This window comes from Panthera leo, chromosome A2 (genome assembly GCF_018350215.1).
Source record: "Panthera leo isolate Ple1 chromosome A2, P.leo_Ple1_pat1.1, whole genome shotgun sequence".
Taxonomy (NCBI): domain Eukaryota; kingdom Metazoa; phylum Chordata; class Mammalia; order Carnivora; family Felidae; genus Panthera; species Panthera leo.
The window spans coordinates 119,718,576-119,740,611 of NC_056680.1; the positions used below are offsets into that span (position 1 = coordinate 119,718,576).

A 22,036-nucleotide genomic window follows, 5' to 3' on the forward strand; every position below is an offset into this window, starting at 1 on the left:
ACCTACCCACACTCTACTGCAAGGTCATCAAACCACCCCCCACCCCTTGTTCCTGAAGCAATGGGTCCTCAAGCTTATCTTGCTCAAACAGCTCCTGATACTACTGGCCACTTCTCCCTTTCTAATTGTTTCTGGCCTTGCCTTTGATGTCAGCCCATCTTGTGGTTTCTCCCTATCTCTCTGGTCTCTGTCATGCCCCTTTCACTCTCATGCTTTAACTGTTGGTGCTCCTTGGGGCTTCCATCAAACGCCTTCTTTCCTCCCTCTGAATGCTCATCCAACGTCATGTCGTCCACTTTAGCGGCCATCTGCATGTTGTGGTTTCCATTTCTAGATCCCCAGCCCAGTTCTCTCTTCTGAACTCCAAGCCTCCTAGATATGTTTACTTGGCTGTCCTATGGATGTCTCTTTCCAACAGGGAAAAGCCAAATGCATCGCCATCTGCCAAACCTGCTTCTTCTCCCGCCCGCCCTATTTCTGTGAATGGCATCACTATCCATCCAGTCACTTACGCCAAAACCATTTGTCTTCTTCTGCCCAACCCCAGCGTGATTTTCTCTCCTTTCCTTCTCTGTCCACATCCAGTTCATCACCAAGTCCTGTGGATTCTCTACCTTTTTGATGCCTTTTGAATCCACCCTATTTTCTTCATCTCCACTGCCACCATTCAAGTTGAGACCACCAATGTCACCTGCCCCACTTACTGCCTAGCTCCATGACTCCCCCACCCCTTATCTTCTCTCCCTATCATCTTCTCTTCCACCAGTCCTGTTTCACACTGCAACTGGAGTGATCTTCTTAAAGTGCAAAATGGATGCTGTGTCTTCCCTGCTTGTATTTCCCCTTCCCTCTGGAGCAAAAGTAAGCCCTTAGCATGGTTTTAAAAGCCTTTAATTATCTGGTGCCTACTTATCTCTCTAATTCCTAGCTACTCTGAAACATGCACACGCACGTGCACACACACACCATAGTCTATATATTTGGCCAGCAGGCTGAACCACTTCTAGCTGTCAATGCCATGATCTGCTTTGCCTCTGGTCCTGTTAGGCCCTACCTTGGTCTGTGAGTCATACTCCATGAGCCCATTTGTCCAAAAAGGCACTCCTTGCCTTTGGCTACTGTAGTAGATGTCTAGGTGATAGAACATCTCTTTGACTAGGCTTAATGTGCCGTTGTACCAGAAGTTAGTTATGCTTCCTTTAGTCTTTGGAGGCTGTAAGCCTTGATGGTAGATTCTAGTCCCCTGGGACTACTCTTGAAGGAGCCCTGGACAGGACTGCTCAAGGCCAGAGGTAACTGGCCAAGGCATGGGAAATGCCTACCCCCACTCAGCCTTCCCAAGATTGGGAAATTCTGCCATGGACACTCCTCCTATACATCAACTGCCTCTTTATTTGTTGTATCCCTTGACAGAATGCAAGGTTTGAGTCAGGGAACAATGTCTGTCTTTCACTTACCCACTCTATATTAAGCATCTGTATATCCTGGGATACAACATTGGGGGCCATTCCTGTTGTACTGTCTGTGCCTGCCAAGGGATGAACTGTGGCTGAACTCAGCCTGGACTCCCCTCACCCTGTGCTCTGGCACGGGGGCTCTGCCTCCCAGAGCAAGCATCTTCCTCACACAAAGGTGCTGTCTGATTGCCAAGCCATTGCCAAGCCAGATTGAAAAGGGTGCCTTTTTCTAATTCACAAAAGGTACTCAATAGGCTAATGGTGATCCAGGCATCAGAGAACAAGATATGTGAGGCTCTTGCTCTCAAAGCACTGTCTAAACAAAGAAATACATAAGCACTCAGTAAAAATAATTCAGATGGTGAAAAGACCGCAAGGAATGAGAGACTATCTGAAAGACAGCATTAGATAAGATGGTCCAGGAAGACATCGCTGAAGAGCCAGAACATTTAAGCTGAGATCCAGATGATAATGAGGCCAACCATGGGGAAATCAGAAGGAAGAGACAGTGTGAGATCTTTAAGACTGCAATGATCTTGATGGACTCAAGGATCGAAAGAAAGGCCAGAGTGGCTGAGGTATAGTGAGCAAGAGGGGACGACCAGGGAGAGGTGGCCAGGGGCCAGATCATACAGAGCTTTGTAAGCCTACTTGCCTTGTTCACTGAGGTGTCCCCACGGCCTGGCTCATTGTATGTGTTCACTAAATACCTGTTGAATGAAAGAATCTCATCATGCCTCTGTATACAGAATAAGTGCCCAGAACAGAAGCTCCGTGTGGCCCCAGTGCCCTCTAGTGACCACAGACTCCAGCCCAAGGCGCTTCGTAGCTTCATCGTCTTCAGAAAAATCTCAGCTTAGTCGTGTCCTTGGGGCCCATCCAAGTTTCTGGAATTTGTCTTACTAACTTATTACTTTCTGTTGGTTTCTGGAATTTGTCTTACTAATTATTCTCTGCAAGGAGGACTAAATCAGCTACAAAAATCCCTGACGTATGATCCACTGTGAGATGCACCCAGGCCTCCATTCTCTACCCAAGCAGCAGTTTTAAAAGAGGATACAAGGCTGCCTGATTTCTCAGGGGGACGCAGGGAACCTGTATAGATGGCAGGCATTAGAACACATTTTTGTATTCCCTAGCCAGTGTGACAACAAGAAATCTCTGTAGCAGCCTTCACATCTCAATGTGAAGCAGTTAGGACGATCTCTAGGTCATTGTGCAGCCCAGGGATGGCACCATTTGGCTGGAATGCCTGACGAGCCACAGGCTGCACACTCTGGCTTGCACATAACTTCTGAAGACCCGAGCTTGGGCATAGGGTGTGTGTCAAGGGCGTATTGCAGCAAGTGCACAAACGTGACATAGTACTCCTCCTGTCATTGTTCAGTTTCATTTGAATCCCACCCATTCTGGGCCCATTAAGCTAATCACCCAACAGATTTGCAACTGTGATCTCATTGCGAGGCCATCCCATGTCTGATTGAAAAACCCGTTTTCCACCCAACTTTCCTGGGAAAAAAAAAAAAAGTCACCGACTGCAGCCCATTTGCAAATGTGTGCATTAATAAATCAAAAGTGACAGCAGAGACCTGGCCCTTCTGGGACAGGGGATGGCAGAAGGAGGGGCCAATCCTTTCACTCCCCGTCTCCAAATGACCCCCCCCCCCAAGCTGCAATAATTTATGCAGCTTTGGTTGAAGTATCCTTAAGGATGGGTCATCTCCAGCTTTCTTGGTAGATCATTCTCTAAATTGGTGAATCTTTCACTGCTCGCATTTTCCAAAGGCCCCGCATGTGTTTCTCTGTTGATCTAGTCATATACCACTGAGCCGACCGAAGGAATCTGGCTCTCCTTGATGTTTACAGGTATTTCCTCTTTAGTTGTCACTTACTCGAGCGTAGCACCTGGCGTTCTCTAATTTTTCTTCATTAATCAGTCCCCAGATTCCTTTACACTTGCTCCTCAGGTGATTCCATCTCAAGTGAATGTATTTCTGGAGCTGAAAATGCCTGGAAGAGTAGAGCCTTCCAACCACCGCCACCAACATGAATGGGATTAGCGCGTTTCTACCTTACTCTGTGGCCATATGTTTCCACAGGTTCATGCCCAGGATCATTCTGTGCTTCTGTTTGCTTCCCTGCCAATACATATTTAGGCTTATCTCTGTGTTTTCTAATTGAGTCTTGAATGCACAAAATGAAAACCTATGTTGACAATAGCTAGTGTTGGTGAAGGTGTGGGGACACAGGCATTTTTCCATACACTGTTGAGAGTTCCACCTTCTGAAGCCCATTTTAACAGCTTTTTTTTAAAGTTTTTTTTTTAACGTTTATTTATTTTTGAGAGAGAAAGACAGAGCATGAGTGGGGAAGGGGCAGAGAGAGAGAGGGAGGCACAGAATCTGAAACCGGCTCCAGGCCCTGAGCTGTCAGCAGAGAGCCCGACACTGGGCTCAAACTCGGAAACGGCAAGATCATGACCTGAGCTGAAGTCGGTGGCTTAACCGACTGAGCCACCCAGGCGCCCCCCATTTTAACAGCTTTTCAGACAAAACATATGCAGATCCTTCAGCCAGCATTTAACATATGTATCATTGCACCTTTGTTTATAGTAACAGAAAATTGAAAATAGCCTAAATAGTCATCAGTTGGAAACTGTTACATTAATGAATTAAATGCATTTGGGTATGCTCATGGAACGGAAGACCAAGCCACAGTTCAAAAAATTAGGACCTTACAGATCTCTGTGTGCTGACATGGAAAAATGCCTAAGGAATATCATTAAGGTCAAAAGCAAATTGCAGAACAGTAGATAGGATAAGAGACCATTTTTATAAATTTTTATTCTAGCCACTTACAGGACAAAATCTAGGCAGAGTCACATCAGTGGATTAAGGGTACTTTTTCTGAGTAGGAGGCTTTCTAAGACACACATTTTTTATTTGTTGGAACTTTTCTGTTTTTCACAAGTGTGTATTCCTTTTAAGTTTAGTAGAAACAGTAGTGATCTTAAATTATTTTTGTGATGCTCTTGGTCTAGAGAGGTGTCTTTTTATGACAAGGGCTCTCTACTGCCCCTGTTGTCCTCGCCCTGGGTCTCAGACATAGTAGACCTTTCCACGTGCCGACACCGGGATTCTTCCTCCTTCCCCCAAAGCTCAGAATGGCGGTGCTACTCTTCAAAGCTTTAGTTGCTTGAGGACATAAGTTTTCTTGATCATTTCCAAGTTTTAACGTGCACCTCCAGGCCCCTTTAACCAGCTTTGCTTTGCTTTGCTTTGCTTTGCTTTGCTTTTTGTTTACTATGTTTGGATTCTCTATAGATGATTTCCTTTGAGTGGTCTTGTTACCTATTTTTGTAAGATTCTGATCATTTTCTAAGCATCTATACCTTTTTTCTCTCCCCCCACCCTGCCCCTTCTTTAATGAGAGGAGATACCTGTTGCCTGGCCTGCTTAGAATTGCTCATTAATCTTTATTTCACACAATTTTTAACAGAGGTCCAAGGGGATTGGGCACAGCCTTTTGCTACAGAAGCTCTTGTCTTGTTTCTTTTGCCCTCACTCTTTGCTCTTCCTGGACTAAAACTGTGCATGCTACCTGTGTAATTGTAAGAATTTTATTAAGAATTATATTAAGAATTGGGTCTTTTTACTTATACTTTGTGTTCAGGGTGGTGATTTATTTAGACAGCATGTTAAAAAAGAGAAACCACCAGGGTGCGCCTGGCTGGCTCAGTCGGTGAAGCATGCAACTCTTGATCTCAGGGTTATGAGTTCAAGCCCCATGTTGGGTATAGAGATTACTTAAAAATAAAATCTTAAAAAGAAGAGAGAAACCATTAAGCACTCCCATGAATTTATTTCTTATTAATTTAAATTTTTATACAAGCAACATGAACAGAAAATTAGAAAATGCAGGTGAGCAAATGAAGAGAAAAACAGAAATTGCCTAAATTTTCACTCTCAGGTATAGCGACTATTTAATAATTGGTTCTATAGCCTTATAGATAACTTCTATGTAGACAAATCTTTTCTAAAAATGGGATTAAATTTAATAAATTATTTTATAACCTGATTTAATACTTCACGTAGCATAAATATTTGTTTACGTCATTAAGGAAAGAAAATAATAGCAAGCAAAGAATTTACTCCATGCCAGGCACTAGATTAAGTGTTTCATACCTATTAGCCTCACAACATGCTATATGTTGGGTAGCATGATTACTCCCATTTTATAGATAAAACAGCTGAGGCACAGAGAGATGAGGTAAATTGCCTAAGGTCATATAGCTATAATAAATGACAGAACTAGGTCTGGAACCTAGACTACCTCTAGCTGCAGAGGCCGTGCTCTGGACCACAAAGCTCTGACCCACACTGTTATTTTCCATGGCTATGTTATATGATAATTTACCTAACCACTTCCTTCTTTCTGGGCTTTTGGATCCACTGTTGTACACAAAACAGCAATGAAAACCTCGTTCATATATTCATCTTTGTATGTGTGCTCATTTACTTCCCCAGGCTAAATCCCCACGGGTAGAATTGCTGGGTCCAGGAGTTGGGATACCTATTAGTCAGTATTTTAAGCAATATATTTCCTACGTCTCTTTGACCCTTATAAATTCATTGTTCTTTTCCAAAAGCATACACCTGTCTTTTGGATTCAGCGATAGTTTATTTTTTTTACCTTAAACATGAAGCTTCTTCTCTTCTACTTCCTCTCCCTTCCTTCTGCATCATGCCCATTTCTCGAAAATGTTTCACAAAGTAATACACTTTCCCAAAGCCTTAGGCTTTATGTTGTCAGTACTTCCAGGACCTTCCACCTCCTGCACTGTAACTCTTCGATGGGGTCAGGTACACAGATGAAATACTGCCCGCCCTTTGGCTTGATGTCAGTCCTTCATATGGCTATTTTTTTTCCTTTTCCCTGCTTTATTACGTCTTTCCAGATTCACAAGAATTGAAGTAGCAAACTTGATGCACGGCATGTTTTTTTTCTGGACTCAATACATGCAAATGAGGGTGGGCTGCCTGGCAAGGATGACTGATGTGTTCGAAGCCTGGAAGACAGAGTTTCCTGCTCTCATCCCACCTTGGCCTCCACTCCTTGTATGACCTTGAGAAAGCCACTTAATCATTCTGCGTTTCATTTTCCTCATCTGGCAAATGAGGAGGGTGAACTAAATGACCTAGAAAACCTATTCCCGGTTTGAAAAAAAAAAAAAAAGTGTCAGGCTATCCCAGAGTAAAGTAGAGCTTTGAGAAATATTGTTTGAAACTGGGGCGAATGTGCAAGTTGGTGGAGCAGCGTTGGAGGCCGCTAAAGATTTGTTTCAACGTATTAAAAATATTTTGTGCCTTGTCTCTTAACCAAGGTTTCCTAACAGTGTGCTTTAGTGGTTTCTGAAACATGTCTCTAAGACCAAGGTAATTATAGTTGTTCCACCGAAGCATGACAAATGGCCTCTCACTTTGAATTCTTTAATGGGAAAGAAAAACCTTCCATGACAACAGCACTGGAACTTAATTACAGGCTCCAGATCCAGGGGCAAGACTAGAGATGGCCATGGCTGGGGTCAAGGGACAGAAGACAGCCTGGGAAGAACCGGGACAGGGCAGTGTAACAATGACAACATCAGTGGACCTACATCAAGAACTTGCTATTTGCCAGGCGCTGTCCCAAGAACTTGAGATGGGGGGGTCTCATTCAGTTCCCACAGTGACCCTAAGAGATAGGTTATGAGGTAGGCACTTTGACTTCTCTTTTACAGCGATGAGTATTGGGAGGCTTAAAGAATTGAAGTAACCCGATTCAAGTTATTCAGCCAGTCGTTGTGGGAGGTAAAATCTGAACCTTGAGGCTTCTCGTACGTCACACAGGCTTTTTGCATATGTGTTACATGCCAGGCACCCTTCTCAGGCCTGGAGATGCACCAGTGAATGAAGTTCCTGCTTATATGGAGTTGGGCTATTCGTGGGATGAGCCCAGTAATAACAAGCCAACAAATCGATAAATAATTTCAGGGGGCAATAAATGCGATGAAGGAGAGTGCCGAGAGCTAGGGGTAGGTTACTTTACACAAGATTGTCAGGGGAGGCCCCCGGGAGGTGACCTGTGAGCCAAGCCCTACATAATGGAGGAAGTCAGCCATGCAAAGATGTATCGGAAAGCATTTTATGTGGACCATCCACAAGAGCAGTGGCTGGGGGCTCGGAAGAGCATGGCTTGCTCTAGGAACAGAGAGAAAGTTAGCCTTTCTGGGGGAGCGGAGAAGGGCAAAATGTCTGCAGAGATGTCAAAGAGGTGGACAGGCACCAGCTGACCCAAGACCTTGAAGGCCACAGCAAGAGGTTTGTATCTCTTATTCCAAATGCAGAAGGAAGACACTGCAGAATGTCCAGCAGGGGTGTATTGTGATCTCCGGTCTCTGTTAGGGGGCCTTCTTCACTTCTCCATAATACTGCTGACGCGAACAACTGGCAAGGGGTAGACTGTTTCTGTAGCAGGCAGGGCAGCCTCAGCGAAAGTTATCAAGTTGGGAGTCAGTGTTTCAGATGAAACAAAATTCTGGGTTTTTCACGAAACAGCCAGATTGATGGACAGGGAGGGATCCTTGAGTCTAAGCTTTTGACTTCAGTCAAGAAGACCGTAGGAGACCCAAGGAGAGCATCTGAGCTATCCTTCAAACCTGCGTAAAGGAGATTCCTTCTCTTTGGGGACCTTCCCTTAATAGGCAAAGACTGGCACTCTAGGCACTGAACATTCTTGACCACTTCTTGGTCTGGGGATTGTGCTCTCGCCTCAGAGAACAAATCTCATCCAGAAGAGTAAGACGTCAGAGCTTCGTTGTAGATGACATCTCGGAGATTTACATTTCTATGCGATCTGGTCACTCTGGTGATCTAGTGGTGAGGATTCAACGCTCTTTATGCAGTCTCGTGTGTGTGTGTGTGTGTGTGTGTGTGTGTGTGTGTGTGTGTATCTTTGAAAAATATTTTTGAAAATGCCCTCAACATTTTAACATACAGGACCTGGCTTTTCTGGTGAGGTGGCATTGTATGGATGTTTCTGTTTTATTGTAAACTCAGCAACTTGATTTATTTTATTTGGGTGCTTTTTATAAACAAATACCCCTTACAATTTAATTCATGGAAACTTAATTAAATTGAATTAATTTAATACAATTTAATTCATTAAAATTGGTTTCTGTCATATAGAGAGTGAAATTAGTGGCTTGTTTGGGTTAAAAGCTCACTATTCTAAGATATTGTTCTACTTTGGCAAAACTATTAAGAATGTCACTTTTATCGGCAAACTAAGTTTGAATAAGAACACAAACCGTTATTAATACACTGTATTTGTGTGTGCACTTACGTGGCTGATTATTCATAGATAGGTTCCTGGCAATGTGGGCCTAACAGTACAGATTTATGTGAATGAAAACTACATTCAGAGGCATTTAGTTGCCTCTGTGATCAGGTGGGCCCCAGAGAGCAAGACATTAATTGTGAAAGAATTTAATTTAAGCTACACAACTGTAATTAAGTAGGATTTGGGGAAGTTCACCACTCTTGAGTTAGTTTTTATATAAATAGCGTATTTGTTTCTCAGGAAAAATTCTCAAACTATCTCCACGCATGAGGTTAGAGAATTTCTGGTCCTTGGCATGAAACTCGTTGGTGACAGTAGCATAAGGACAAGGGCAGTGGGAGGATGGCTGTGTGATACCTTGGGGGTGCAGGATGACAAGAACACTTTCCTCGTAAAAGGTGCCGAATTCGAGGACTCTTAATGTTCCCTCCAGCTCAGTGTTCTGTGATTTGAGGGAAAGGATTCTCCCCTCTGGCTGCTTAAGTTACCAATGTTTAACCAAGGCCTTAGCTACATGCTCAGGAAGGCTGTAATAACTCCATCACAATTATAAATTCAGCTGTCAGCACTGGGATTGTTGAATCGACTGAACAAGCAGATTTTTCTCCCATTGTCTGTTTTCTAGATTGATGAATAACAATTTCATCCTCTCCATTTTATTGTAACTCTTTCACGCTGACACTTCTGATTGCTGAGAGGTGTTCTAGAAATTTCCTAAGTCACACACTGGAATAAATTCAAGGAGATAATGCGATTCCAATTGAATCATCAGTGTCTCTGCTGTCAGACCCAGTCATTTTAGGAGTTCAGTTGGTTGAGTTGCACAACTTCCCAGATTTAATATTACATACTTGCCCCTTTACGTCTTGCCCTCAAGTCTTAATAAATGGGCTAAAGGTCTGATGGGAAACTGTGAGATAAATTATATGTTTATTATGCCAAGTTAAGTAAATACTCTTTGAGAGGATTACTGGAGGGTACAATCAAGTTAATTGCTTTAAAAATCTTTTTTGATTTACTGGGCTCTATGAAAATGGTTAAGCAATTGATTTCTGTCATGGTAAGTGATCTAAAGAGAGTGCTGTTGGGTCCACAAGGGTTGCCATGTACATTTCCTCCCTCATGGCTGGAACTGTCCCATAAATGAGCAGAGAGGGCCCCCTGGGACCAGAATGCAAGTACTGCTGACAGACTGTTGTTCCTCCGAAGGAGACACATGTTGACAGTTTGACGTTCAGGCTGACAGATTGATTTTTTTTCCCTTTTTTATTCTAGATGCTGAAGAATACCAGCCTCCAATATGGAAATCGTACTGTGAGTATTTGAAATGAGAATCTCTTCAGATGTCTTCAGTAGGCCTGCCTTTTGAACAATTCTTGCCTTTGATTTAATGAACACGAGCCGTCCTGCATTACAGTACTGAAAACCCAAATCTTGCTTTTTCCGCTAAGGAAGAAGTCACGGTGAACTGCACAGCCCTCTCCCGTGGCCAGGACCCTCAAGAGCAGGCTGCCTGTGACCTACTTCAGGAATGCTTAGAAAAAAAGAGATATACATTCTGACTCCCCACCTTTTGGGTTGGGGCTTTCCTTTCCTCTTTTTTTTTTTTTTCACATTTTTTTTAAGGTTTATTCATTTCTCAGAGACAGAGCATGAGTTGGGGAGAGGCAGAGAGAGAGAGAAAGAGAGAGGGAGACACAGCATCTGAAACAGGCTTCAGGCTCTGAGCTGTCAGCACAGATCCCGATGCGGGGCTTGACCTCATGGACCACGAGATCATGACTTGAGCCGAAGTCGGACGCCCAACCGACTGAGCCCCTTTCCTTTCCCTTTTTGCAGACTTGCTCAGCAAGGATGAATGTGTTGACTTCCATGAAGTACATTCTTCGCTGATCATCCTATAGTTGTAGTATGTTATGACATTTACCGCAAAGAATAGTAACAGATGGCAAAGAACTGTTTGGGCACTACAGGTGATGCCTTTGAAACAGAGGTCATATCTGGTCATCAGTCAACAGTTCAGTTCCCTTCATGAAGGCAGGCAGTTGTCATCACATTGAGTTCATTTTCTCTTATTTTCTCTTTCCTTAGTATCATCTGCCTAAGTGATTCTCCAGCAAGCGAGGGGAGGCATGTGCTCGGTTGGAAACCCACCGTGCCGACAGCCCGGGGACACATGTCCTTGTTCGGGCTCTGATTCTGCACAGCAATCATAAGAATAATTATTATCATCGTTATCGATGCCACCGTTGTTTCTACCACCCGTGAGAGCTGCCCTGTGCTGGCCACTGTGCCAGCTGTGTGCCTGAACTCTCACATTCTCACCACAGCCCTAAGCGATGGCTGCCATTATTATCCTGTTTCACATGCAAGGAAACCACAGCTCAGGGAGGTTCAGTAACTTAGCATATGTTCTCCATCTCTGAGCACATCGGACTGGCATTCAGGGTGGAACCCAGAAGCAAGTCTGACCCCAGCCTGCAAGTTTTCACGATTGTTTTCCTTCCACTCAAAATGTTCTACCTAAGTATACATGCACACACGCATATACGCACATGCCTGTATCTCTCTCTCTCTGTTACAGAAGCAATACACAGCTGCGTAAGAGACAAACATTACAAAATACACAAGGTTGAGCGTGAATTTTTTCCTAATTGACAAGCCAGCCCCACCCCGGATTCCGTGTCTCTTTCCTGCTTCCCAGGAGCTGACCTCGGTCAGTTTTGGAAACCGTATCCTTCCAAGTGTTCAAAATACACACGGCTAACGTTAAGACATTTTTGCTGTTGTTCCCTTTTGAGAAAAATGGCGCTTATGCTGTACTTGGTGTCCTTCAGCTTGCTTGTTTCACTTCACAAATACCTTGTTTTTATCTTTCCATGTCAGCATATATAGAGGCACCTCATTCTTTATTACATGAGTCTGTTCTTCCATCTGTGAAATAAAGGGGCTGTGCCGGGTCTCCAAGGGCCCTTCCAGTCTAATGTTCTGCACTCTGATCTTCTATTTTAAAAGGCAGCGCTAATGACTTAGTAATTGGATGTTTTTGTTTGTTTGTTTCCTAATGGAGTGTGAAGAACTCTGACAGTAAATCAACAAAATATCTATAGTGAGAGGCGCTGGGTGTTCCATGACTTACTGTGCTTTGCACACCGCTTTGCACACAGCCTGGCATACATTAACTAGCCGATAAATATTTGTTGAGCGAATGTCACCGCAGAGAGCTTTACGGGAGCAAAACGATGGCATTGGCTCAAATTCATTTCGCCTTTTGCTAAGAGGCCTTGGGCCACCCAATATATCTCTTAAAAGTGCTTCTGAGTCCTAAGGAAGGTGGAAAACACGTTGCTAATGATATGTTTACACTATCAATTTCACCCTAGTGTGTCGGTTTTGAGTCTGGTTTGGGGGTCTCACCAAAGTCGTGCTTTTTTTTTTTTTTCATTTGCTCTGAAATCATACAACTTTCGACACAGAAGGGATAGCTGAGGCCGTTTAATACAAACCTAATGGCATATATGAAATTGCTCTTTATTACGCCCAACCGATAGTCATCCCGGCTCTATTTGAGGGCCTCTAGTGATGTGTAACTCTAAAACCGAGGGGAGTGATGCCACCAGATGTGCCGTCGACATCATCAGAACCACACTGCCTGAATCTATCCAGAGCATCACTGAGCAAGAACTCTTTTGGCTGTCCTGGACCCATAAATTATTTGAGTTTGGGTGCTGGGCCACTCCTAAGCTCACCGACCGTATTATCCCCAAGCTCATGCTACTCTATCTTATTCCCAAGACTACTATCCACTCATACGGTCTTTCAGCAAACATGCAGGCAAGACCTTTTGCGTGTCAGAGAACAAGGTTTAGGAATCAACAATGACTACCTTGTGACCCCTACTTTTCTCCAATGTGTGGTCTTGTAAGGGAGAAGATATAAAGCGATTAACTTAAAATGCAAATGGCTTCAGTCATAGTATCCTCCTCTTCCACGGCCTGAGATTAGAGAAGACTGTATAGGAGGGGTTAAATTTGTATATGAGTCTTCAAGGATGAATCGGAAAAGGAATCTTAGGGCCTTGCAGGGCTTCACGAGATCCTTCTTAAAATCCACATATGCCAGGGGCGGCCGGATGACTTCGTTGGTTAAGTGTCTGGGTCTTGATCTCTGTTCAGATCTTGATCTCAGGGTCATGAGTTCAAGCCCCACATTGGACTCCATGCTGGGCCTGGAGTCTACTTAAAAAAAATTCAAATATGCTAAACCTGTAGCATTTTCCTGATCTGAAAGTCCAAAAAATTCCAGAGCATGAAATTTGCTTGGTTTTAAATAACCTGTTGTTAAATCCATTTTGAACCTGAGGAACCACCGAGGCCTTTTCTGTGAAATGTTCACAAACAGCCCTTTGAAAGATAATTTTAGGTATTGATGTCAAGCTCATTAGCATAGCATTTATGGAATGCACATTTTCCCATCACGCACACTTTTTTTTTTTTTTTAACTCTAGTGACTTTTGGTACTTTTAAGTTGCTCCTCTATTTACTGAAGGCAGTACATTTTTGCCATGTTATAAGACGTGGTTCTAAAAATGTGATTTTTAATTGGTGTAGAAGTATATAGGTATGTCTTATCTTTTATTGATGATTATGGGACATTAATTTTGACTTATTTGGTATCAGATTCTTATCATGAGGCATTAGTCCCCATTATGACATTATGCCTAAAAGAAAATTAGCTTACCTGATAATAACACACTTTAAAAAGTGATTTCTAAGTTTCTTTTTTAAATGTTTATTTATTTTTGAGAAGGAGAGAGACAGCGCGCAAGCGGGGGAGGGGCAGAGGGAGAGGGAGACACAGACTCCGGAGCAGGCTCCAGGCTCTGAGCTGTCAGCCCAGAGCCCAATGCGGGGCTCGAACTCACAAACCACGAGATCATGACCTGAGCCGAAGTCAGATGCTCAACCGACTGAGCCACCCAGGTGCCCTGATTTCTAAGTTTTAATGCTAATTGCGATGCTCTTGGATGGAGGTAACAGAATATTCCACTCCATCACATTCAATGACTTAAGCAAAAGGTCCAGGGACTTATTCCGGCAGCTCAAGCGACATATGCAGTTGTGTATCTCTTCGTTTCTTGGCTCTGCTTTTCAGGTTGGGCATCACTATTAGGAGGCTCTCCCTTTGTGATCCCAGATAGCTACCAACAGCATCAGGACTACCTCCCTTATTCAAGAGCAGCAGGCAGACAGTTTACTTTCCGGATACCTTTAGCAAAGACTTAGGACCGAGTCTCAGCCCTGACCGACCTGCTCATTCTCAACCAACCTGTTACCCATTCTCAACTCCATCATTACGGTCAAAGAGTTGAATATGCTGCTGACCTGAACCAGTCAGGGACCAACCCTCTGTAATCCACATAACTAGAAAATTTGGAGGACTGTTAGAATGGAGAAGATGGAAATGGATGTGGGGAAGGCAACCACAAATGTCTGGCTTAGAAATTTAGAGGAATAGGAACCTTAGAAATCAGCTCCCTCCATATTTTATTTAAAGTAGATTGTGCATTCATTCATGTATCACTCATTCAGCCAATCCATATTAAGTCTTTGCTTTAAGCCAAACACTGCTTCGAGTTGTGAGGCCAGCAGAATCGATCAGCCTGGGTCTTGAGTCAGAACCGTGATGTCACATGATTTTCCTTAACTACCTGAATTCTCCGCTCCCCTCCCTTTCTCGGAACCTAATGCTACCACTTAACTGGGCTTGTCTTGGGACAAGAATAATCTTGTCCCAAAGTATCATGTATCTGCAGCTAGTCCTTGATATTCACGATCAGACCCCAAAACAAAGCATTGACGAAGTCATCAAGAAAGCGTTGGTTTCCATTTTCGTAAAAAAAAAAAAAAAAAAAAAAAAAGCTATCTTTAAGTGCACTTAAAAAAATAACAATGAAGCCACGTTCTAATCTTTAAGCCAGAGCCACATGAACTGTATGCCCTAAGCAGACAAGTTCACAAGTCCATCTCCCTGAGTATACTCTGAGAGACTTTCTTTTCTAAGAGGCCAAGTGCCAATTAGGCAGCAGATTCTGGTGCCGACAGCTCTCCCAGGAGACCCCCCTGGGCGGTAGGTCAAACAGTCACAGCTTGTGCCTGTTTTCCTAAAGAGGAGTTGAGAACCTCAAAACCCTGACCCCCTGACCCCCTGCATCAGAATTGCCTGGGGAGAATATTTAGAATAACAATCCTCAGCCCTAACCCCCAGATTTCTGAATCAGAAGAGTTGGTGGGGGAAATCTGCAATTTATCATACCCCGTCGTTTTTTTCTTTTTCACACTTACACCTGAGACCCTCTCATCATGAGGCTACATAGCCTCATCCCCGGGTCTCTCACTGTGCCATTAGACAAGAAAAGAGCTCGGTCCACATTAAGTCTGGACATTCTGCCAGTGAGGCAGGTTGGAGGTGAGGTTAAGCCAAGACGACCTCTGAAACACCTGCTGTTTTCTCACTCGCACCCATGAGTTTTTCCCATGAAGAATGGGAAGGACATGGGCGGTGAGCAGGGTGGCCCTGGCTCAATGTCACAAGCAAATGGCTGGCTTGGCCTCCTGGGTCTTCATGCCCTCTCAATAAAGAAGAAGCTGTTAAGAGGCCATTCCTGCAGGGTCTGTAAGGAGCCAATGGGTGTGGACAGGGCTTCAGTGTCACCCAGGCCACAGGCCTTCCCGTGGGATCCCCAACAAGTGGGGTGATTACTGTTAGAGAATGAACCCACTTTTCTTATTGAAGAAAAGGTAAAACATTCTTTCAGTGAGTCCTGGATTTCTCGATGTGCTTCACGTTGCTTGGGAAGCAAGGACTCCTCTTCTCCACCTCCATGGACCCCAGTGGCCATGCCCCCTGCCGAACAGCTGGCTCCAGTGCAAAGAATTCTCTGAGGTCCTGTAGAGTGCCGAGGGCCGGGGAGTGCCTAGAACATATTTGGAACATTGCTATAGCAGCAAGTTCCATCGTATCACCTCCTAGCCCACAGAACCACCCAAGAAGTGACATACGTTATCGTGTTTTGCTTGTGAAATGTGTTTGTTGAACAACAACAAAAAAGATCCAAGAAGTGACACTTTCAGATGATGTGACATGTTCCAGTTTGTACTAAATATGCCTCAGAGGTTTTTTTTCTTCTTCACGGATGGTTGTTTGGTTGTAGCTAACCTTGAAAACGAGCGCCTGAAACCCCTGCTCGAAGCTAAGATAGGATTTAGGGCCCATTTTTTTATAGCGCTACCATTGCTGTTGGTCGTCATCTCATTATCTTTATAGAGACACATTATCCAGATGGGAAACAGGCTTCTGTGCCTATTTGCCAACTTTTGTTGCTTGGAACAGCACCGAACAGATCGGTTCCTGAGACCTGCTCACTGAGAAACAGCGATCGGTCAGTGATGTGTGCTGCCCGAGGACCAGGAAAAAGACCCGGTGTTCCTGGCTTGAGGGTTTTGCAGGGACTCCCTCAAAGTTGCCCCTGGCTCAGACTGCTCCTGGTTTTGAGATTGGTGAACGATCGCATTGCTCTTTACTAAACCTCAAAGGGTCCTTAGAGGGCACAGCGACCGACTTTACCCTGTCTGGAATGTTCCTTCACCTGTATCCTCTGTGAGTGTTAATGGCGTCTCAATCTCTCCTGGTTTCAAGGTCCTTCCCTCCATTCAGTGTATCATTAAGCGCTGTCAGTTCTCCTCTGCAATCCATTTACCTTCTTGTCTGACTTCCCACCAGAGGGTTGTCTTAATGCACATTTTCACGATCTCCTTTAGGTACGACTAAAATACTGTTCTCTCTGGATTCCCTGCCTCCAAGGCAGCCTCCTCTGATCCTCCTTTCAGTGAGGCAAAGGGCAGTGGCCCCACTCATGGCTAGGTATTAGAGTCTCCAAAGAGCTTTTATAAAAGAAAAACAGGGGCGCCTGGGTGGCTCAGTCGGTTAAGCGTCCGACTTCAGCTCAGGTCACGATCTCGCGGTCCGCGAGTTTGAGCCCCGCGTAGGGCTCTGGGCTGATGGCTGAGAGCCTGAAGCCTGCTTCCAATTCTGTGTTTCCCTCTCTCTCTGCCCCTCCCCCGTTCATGCTGTGTCTCTCTCTGTCTCAAAAATAAATAAACGTTAAAAAAAATTTTTTTTTAAATAAAAAAAAAAAGAAAAAAAAGAAAAGCAAACTGGGGGGGCTTTTCCCCAGAATGTCAGTGAGCATTGCCAGTGCTCAGGCCCTCTCCACCTCCTGCTTTAGGGAACTACTGGCGAGGCTGAAAAATCCCAAACCTTGGGATCTGGAAATCGGGCTTTAAATCTCAATGTCGTCATATTCTCTGTGTGACCTGGGGCTTCTTCAAAGCTTGGCATCTCCACTACCTTCTCAGTAAGGGTACTAGTTACCTTGGAAGTTTGTTGGGAAGATTAAATGGGAAGATGTAGATAAGGTGTCTGGCACATAGTAGGTGTCCCTAATTTGGCAACTTGTATCTTCTGGATAGTCTTATCCTTATTATGCTGAAACAGACCAGATCATGTCCTCTCCCTGCTCAAAAAATGTAGCCGTCACCCCCTTTCAGACAGAAGAATATCCATGATCCTTAGCGTGACCTTTAAGATTTAGCTTTATGTGGGGGCGCCTGGGTGGCTCAGTTAAGCGTCCAACTTCGGCTCAGGTCATGATCTCGCGGTACGTGAGTTCGAACCCCATGTCACGCTCTGTGCTGACAGCTTGGAGCCTGGAGCCTGCTTCGGATTCTGTGTCTCCCTCCCTCTCTGCCCCTCCCCTGCTCACACCCTCTCTCTCTATCTCTCAACATTTAAAAAAAATTTTTTTTAAAGATTGAGTTTAAATCTTTAAAACTCAAGAGAAGGGAGAGAGGGTGCCATTTGGGTACCCTGGGAAAGAGCAAGCCAGGTGGAAGGTGTAGCAAGTGCAAAGGCCCTGAGGCATAGAAAAACAAGCAGGGCTCTGGACTCAAAAGGATAGCCTGATGCCCCAGGGCAAATATTTAACTGTCCTGTGCTTGTTCCCTCATCTTAAAAATAAGAATGATAATAATGCAGCATTCTTTTTTCTGATTTCTCCTGAAGATTCAATAAAATATTGTCCCTGGCACATGATAGGCACTCGATATGCTGGTTCCCTTCCCTTCTCCCTTTCTCTCCATTTATCATAAAAGCCTCCATATAATGGTGACTGTGGTATATGGCCTATAGCAGATGTTCAAATATTTGCTGATATGAATTACAAAGGCACACTTAGCAACAAATGCTCCTGTCTTACAACATGTATACTTCCTTTGTCACCTCCAAACGAGGCATTAAAAATGGTGGGCAGCCAGCCGTACTGCCACGTATAACTGTTGGCTTCAAGAGGCATTGGCAATGAGAAGAGAGGAGGGGGCAGGCTTCTCTGGATGGAGCTTCTGCGATTCCCCTTGGGTCTATCACTCCGTGATTTTAGGAACTGGCCCTTTTGGGTCCCGTTACACTCATTAATAGCAGCACTGTTGGAAACCAGGTAGTAGGTATTGGGGGTGATTCAAGAGGTATAAAGGATTCCACGCAGCCTCTCCCATGATTTAAGGAGAGCATGGGCATTACTGGGATGGTCAGTGGAACGTCCACAATTATTTGTGTATCTTTGGCCAATTCTTCCTCGTGTTTTCTCTTTGACGAGAGGCCTTCTCTGTCTCTATCTGCCATACATGGGTACAGTTGTCCTTAAGTGACACAGGCATTGTCATTAGCCTGGGCAAGTCAGCTTGGCAACGTGGCACGTTAAAACGTCTATACGAGGGTTAGATAGTTCCTTCTTTGTGCAAAAGCTGGGCAGTCTACACTTAATTAGGTAAGAAAATAACCACGTTGAGCTGCAGGCATTGAGAAGCCATAATTACAGAATACATCCCATCATCTCCATCGCTGTTTCCACATGACCATCTGCATCTCAGTTAAAATTTCTTTTTTTATTTTTAGACCTAAGAATAGATCAGAAATTTTTGCTTATCTTACTACATTTTCTAGAAATAGTTTACGTGACTGAATTGTAACTTTTCATACATTTATATGGTCTAAAATTAATTCTTCCTTTTGCAAGATTCTCAGCTTGGCTTTCAAAGAGGTAGAGCTTACAGGTACCTGCAGAGGGTAGTTTCCGTCTTTTTTTCTTTTGTCTTTTTTTTTTAATGTTTGTTTATTTTAGAGAGAGAGAGAGCAAGAGAGAGTGCACAAGTCGGGGAAGGGCAGAGAGAGAGAGAGAGAGAGAATATCCCAAACAGTCTCTGAGCTGTCGGTGCAGAGGACGATGCAGGACTTGATCTAATGAGCCACGACATCATGACCCGAGTCGAAATCAAGGGTCTAATACTTAACTAATTGAGCCGCCCAGGCACCTGGGATAGTTTCCTTCCAAGAAAAATAACCGGACTAGCTGAACAGCAGAAAATCACTCACTGTAATCAGAAAAATCATGGATAATAGGCTGACAAATTTTATTTTTATATACAAACCTGCTTTCCTCCACACCCAAGCCTGAAAGGCTGTCTTTGAAGCAAGATATAAGAGGGTTACTATTTCTTAAGATATTGAGGGACCCAAGAAAGAGAAATGACAATGGGTGGGAATTAGTCATGTAGATGAGAATCCCTGGTGATGGGTGGGCCAAGAATGGCACTCATGAAAAGAGAAAGGACTTGGGGTTTTACCCACTCACAGAATCAGTGGTGTCTTTGTACATATCTGTGACATTTCAGAGAATAACACTCCTCTGCTAATGTCAGTCCTTCCCCGATGTGTCAGGAGACATCATGGAAAATCAGGAATCCTATTATGTGATCTTACTGCTTAGATACTCAAAAGTAGAATTCCATTCTTAAAATAGAAGAATTTTACTCCTACCTTCCAAGAAAGCCATAAAATGAACAATGCCAGTAACAATTATGAAACTAAATTGGCCTTGTAAAAGAATAAAAAAATCAATTTTGCCAGTTTACATCCATGGTAACTCATTTCCATATAAATGATCTGACTTTATTCAGTCTAAAAATGTGCCTGTATCCTTTTTGTTTTATTTTTTGTTTGAAATATTTGCAGTTCTTGAGATATACTTAGGTGGAACTATTTGAAGACATTTTGGTATGTGTTGTAGTTTTCTAATTATAATTATCTTTTTTTTTTTTTTTTGGCAGTATATCAGTTACAGCAAGAGGCCCCTCGTCCCAAGAGGATCATTTGTCCTGGGGAGGTCAGTACTTAGCTATTTCCAACACACCTTGTTAAATATGATGAATTGTCAGCACTATGTTGACATAGGAGGGCTTTCCGGTTTCCTGGGAGTTGATTTACATTACTGTTTGTTAAAGCATCACCAAATTTAACACCTAAGTAATCTATATTTTGAAATCGGGTGTTCTTTGAAAAATATTCACAAACTAATTTGAAATCAGAGGTCTTGTGTTTTTAACCATTGCAGAGGCAAATTAAGCCTCCATTTTTAAAACCCCCAAGACGTGTGTTTTGGTGTTTTCCTTGCTGTTTGGATTCTTTTATCTTTTTTTTTTTTTATTATGGAATGCTTCCAACAGAGAAAACACAGAGAATAATAAATATCTAGGTCCCCTCAACACTCATATTTAACAAACCTTTATGCTCTGTCACATTTACTTGACGTTAAAAAAAAGTCCCTACAAGAAAAGTGACTGTTTTTATTCTTGGAGATAAGCTTAAAAATGTATCAACTCATAAAAATGCTCACAGCCCAGAGAACTATCGCCAGGCCTCCTTCACTTCTCTTATCGTCTGGGATGCCAGCAAGATTGAAAGGCAGGGCGAAGGTTCTATTTCCTAGTTTTATACTGGCACCAGTTTCTGTAATAGTCAAACTAATACCCTTCACCCAAAAGTCCGTGGGTCTTTGCTTATTTTTGATAGTATGACTTAGATTAAATATACAGTAGCAGATGTCACTTAAAGTGTCCCATATGCCTTATCGGGAGGAAAAGGCTCCCATTCCAACACCCTTGAGATTCATCCTTGAACATCAGTGCTTTCTGGCTACAAGACTGACGGGATCTGGTTTTGAACCTGTCTCAAAGACTTCGGTCCATAGATATCCACACCCAGAGCTGACTTATCACTAGTTAATAAATGTTTCTACATGAAATTTTACTTCTGTTGGATACTGAAATTCATCAACCGATTGTGTCCTGTCACCGACCCTGATGACTTTTGTCCTTTTGTTGTTCAACAATAAAGGAGAATAAGATAAGGAATAAGAAAGGAATAGGGTAAGTACAAAATGTTTAATGGGATGCTTGGCATAGAGTGTCTGGGGAGACAAGTAAGACACAAACTATTACAAATTCCTCCGATCCTACTTTCTCCAGCAGAAAAATCATAGCCCGTGCAGGGAGCTAGAGGGATTCAGACGTCTCCATGAAAAGAATGCTTTGTAAAATTAGAACACAACTAAGGACTTTTCCTAGGGGTATCGAGAAGAAGTCTCTAGGCAAAGTTGCGTACCAGAACTTAAAATCTAAAGAGATTGTAAATGCTCATTTGTTCATTTATTCAACAGATATATATGGAAAGCCCAGTGTGTTCTGACTTTGATCTAGGTGTTGGGACAGCAAAGAACTTGGCTATTGATACTTGGCATGTCATATCAGAAGAGAACAAAATCATGATGTGTGTAATTAAAGATCTATTTTGCCTCTGCATATGTACGCACATGTGTGGGTGCATGTGTGGGTGCATGTGTGAGAGGCAGAGCACTTCTTTGCTTCTCAAAATCTTTGGAGCCGTGTCATTTGTCCTCTAAGCCAGGTGCAACGTTAGCAGTGGAGATGGGTAGATTCAGATTAGCTTCACAGCTCTTCCTAGGATTCAGCTGAAACTCTTCAGACGTCCAGCGGGGTCTGAAGGATCCACAAATCTCTTTAATGTTGCACTTGCGTCAGGAGGCAATGCCACAGACCTCTTGGCAAAGCAGAGCTGTGTGCCACAAGCCATCACCGTGTGCTGTCACTCAAGAACATAGCGCATGCGTGGCTTTTTTATTTTTTTTTTGTCCTCTCGTCTGTCTTTTGAACCAACTTTTCACCTTCTGACCTTTGTCAGTTTAATTCATTAATAACTTACCTGGTTGATGCTGGACTCATAGCTTG

The 22,036-nt window shown here is 43.4% G+C and overlaps 1 protein-coding gene across 1 annotated transcript in view; it reads left to right on the top strand.

Annotated features, from left to right (window-relative positions):
- Nucleotides 1-22,036, top strand: part of CHN2 (chimerin 2) — a 299,632-nt gene that overhangs the window by 143,474 nt on the left and 134,122 nt on the right. Inside the window, exons 2-3 of the mRNA XM_042921140.1 lie at nucleotides 10,113-10,151; nucleotides 20,060-20,115. Coding sequence (XP_042777074.1) covers nucleotides 10,113-10,151; nucleotides 20,060-20,115 — 95 coding nt within the window. The remainder of the gene's footprint in view (nucleotides 1-10,112; nucleotides 10,152-20,059; nucleotides 20,116-22,036) is intronic.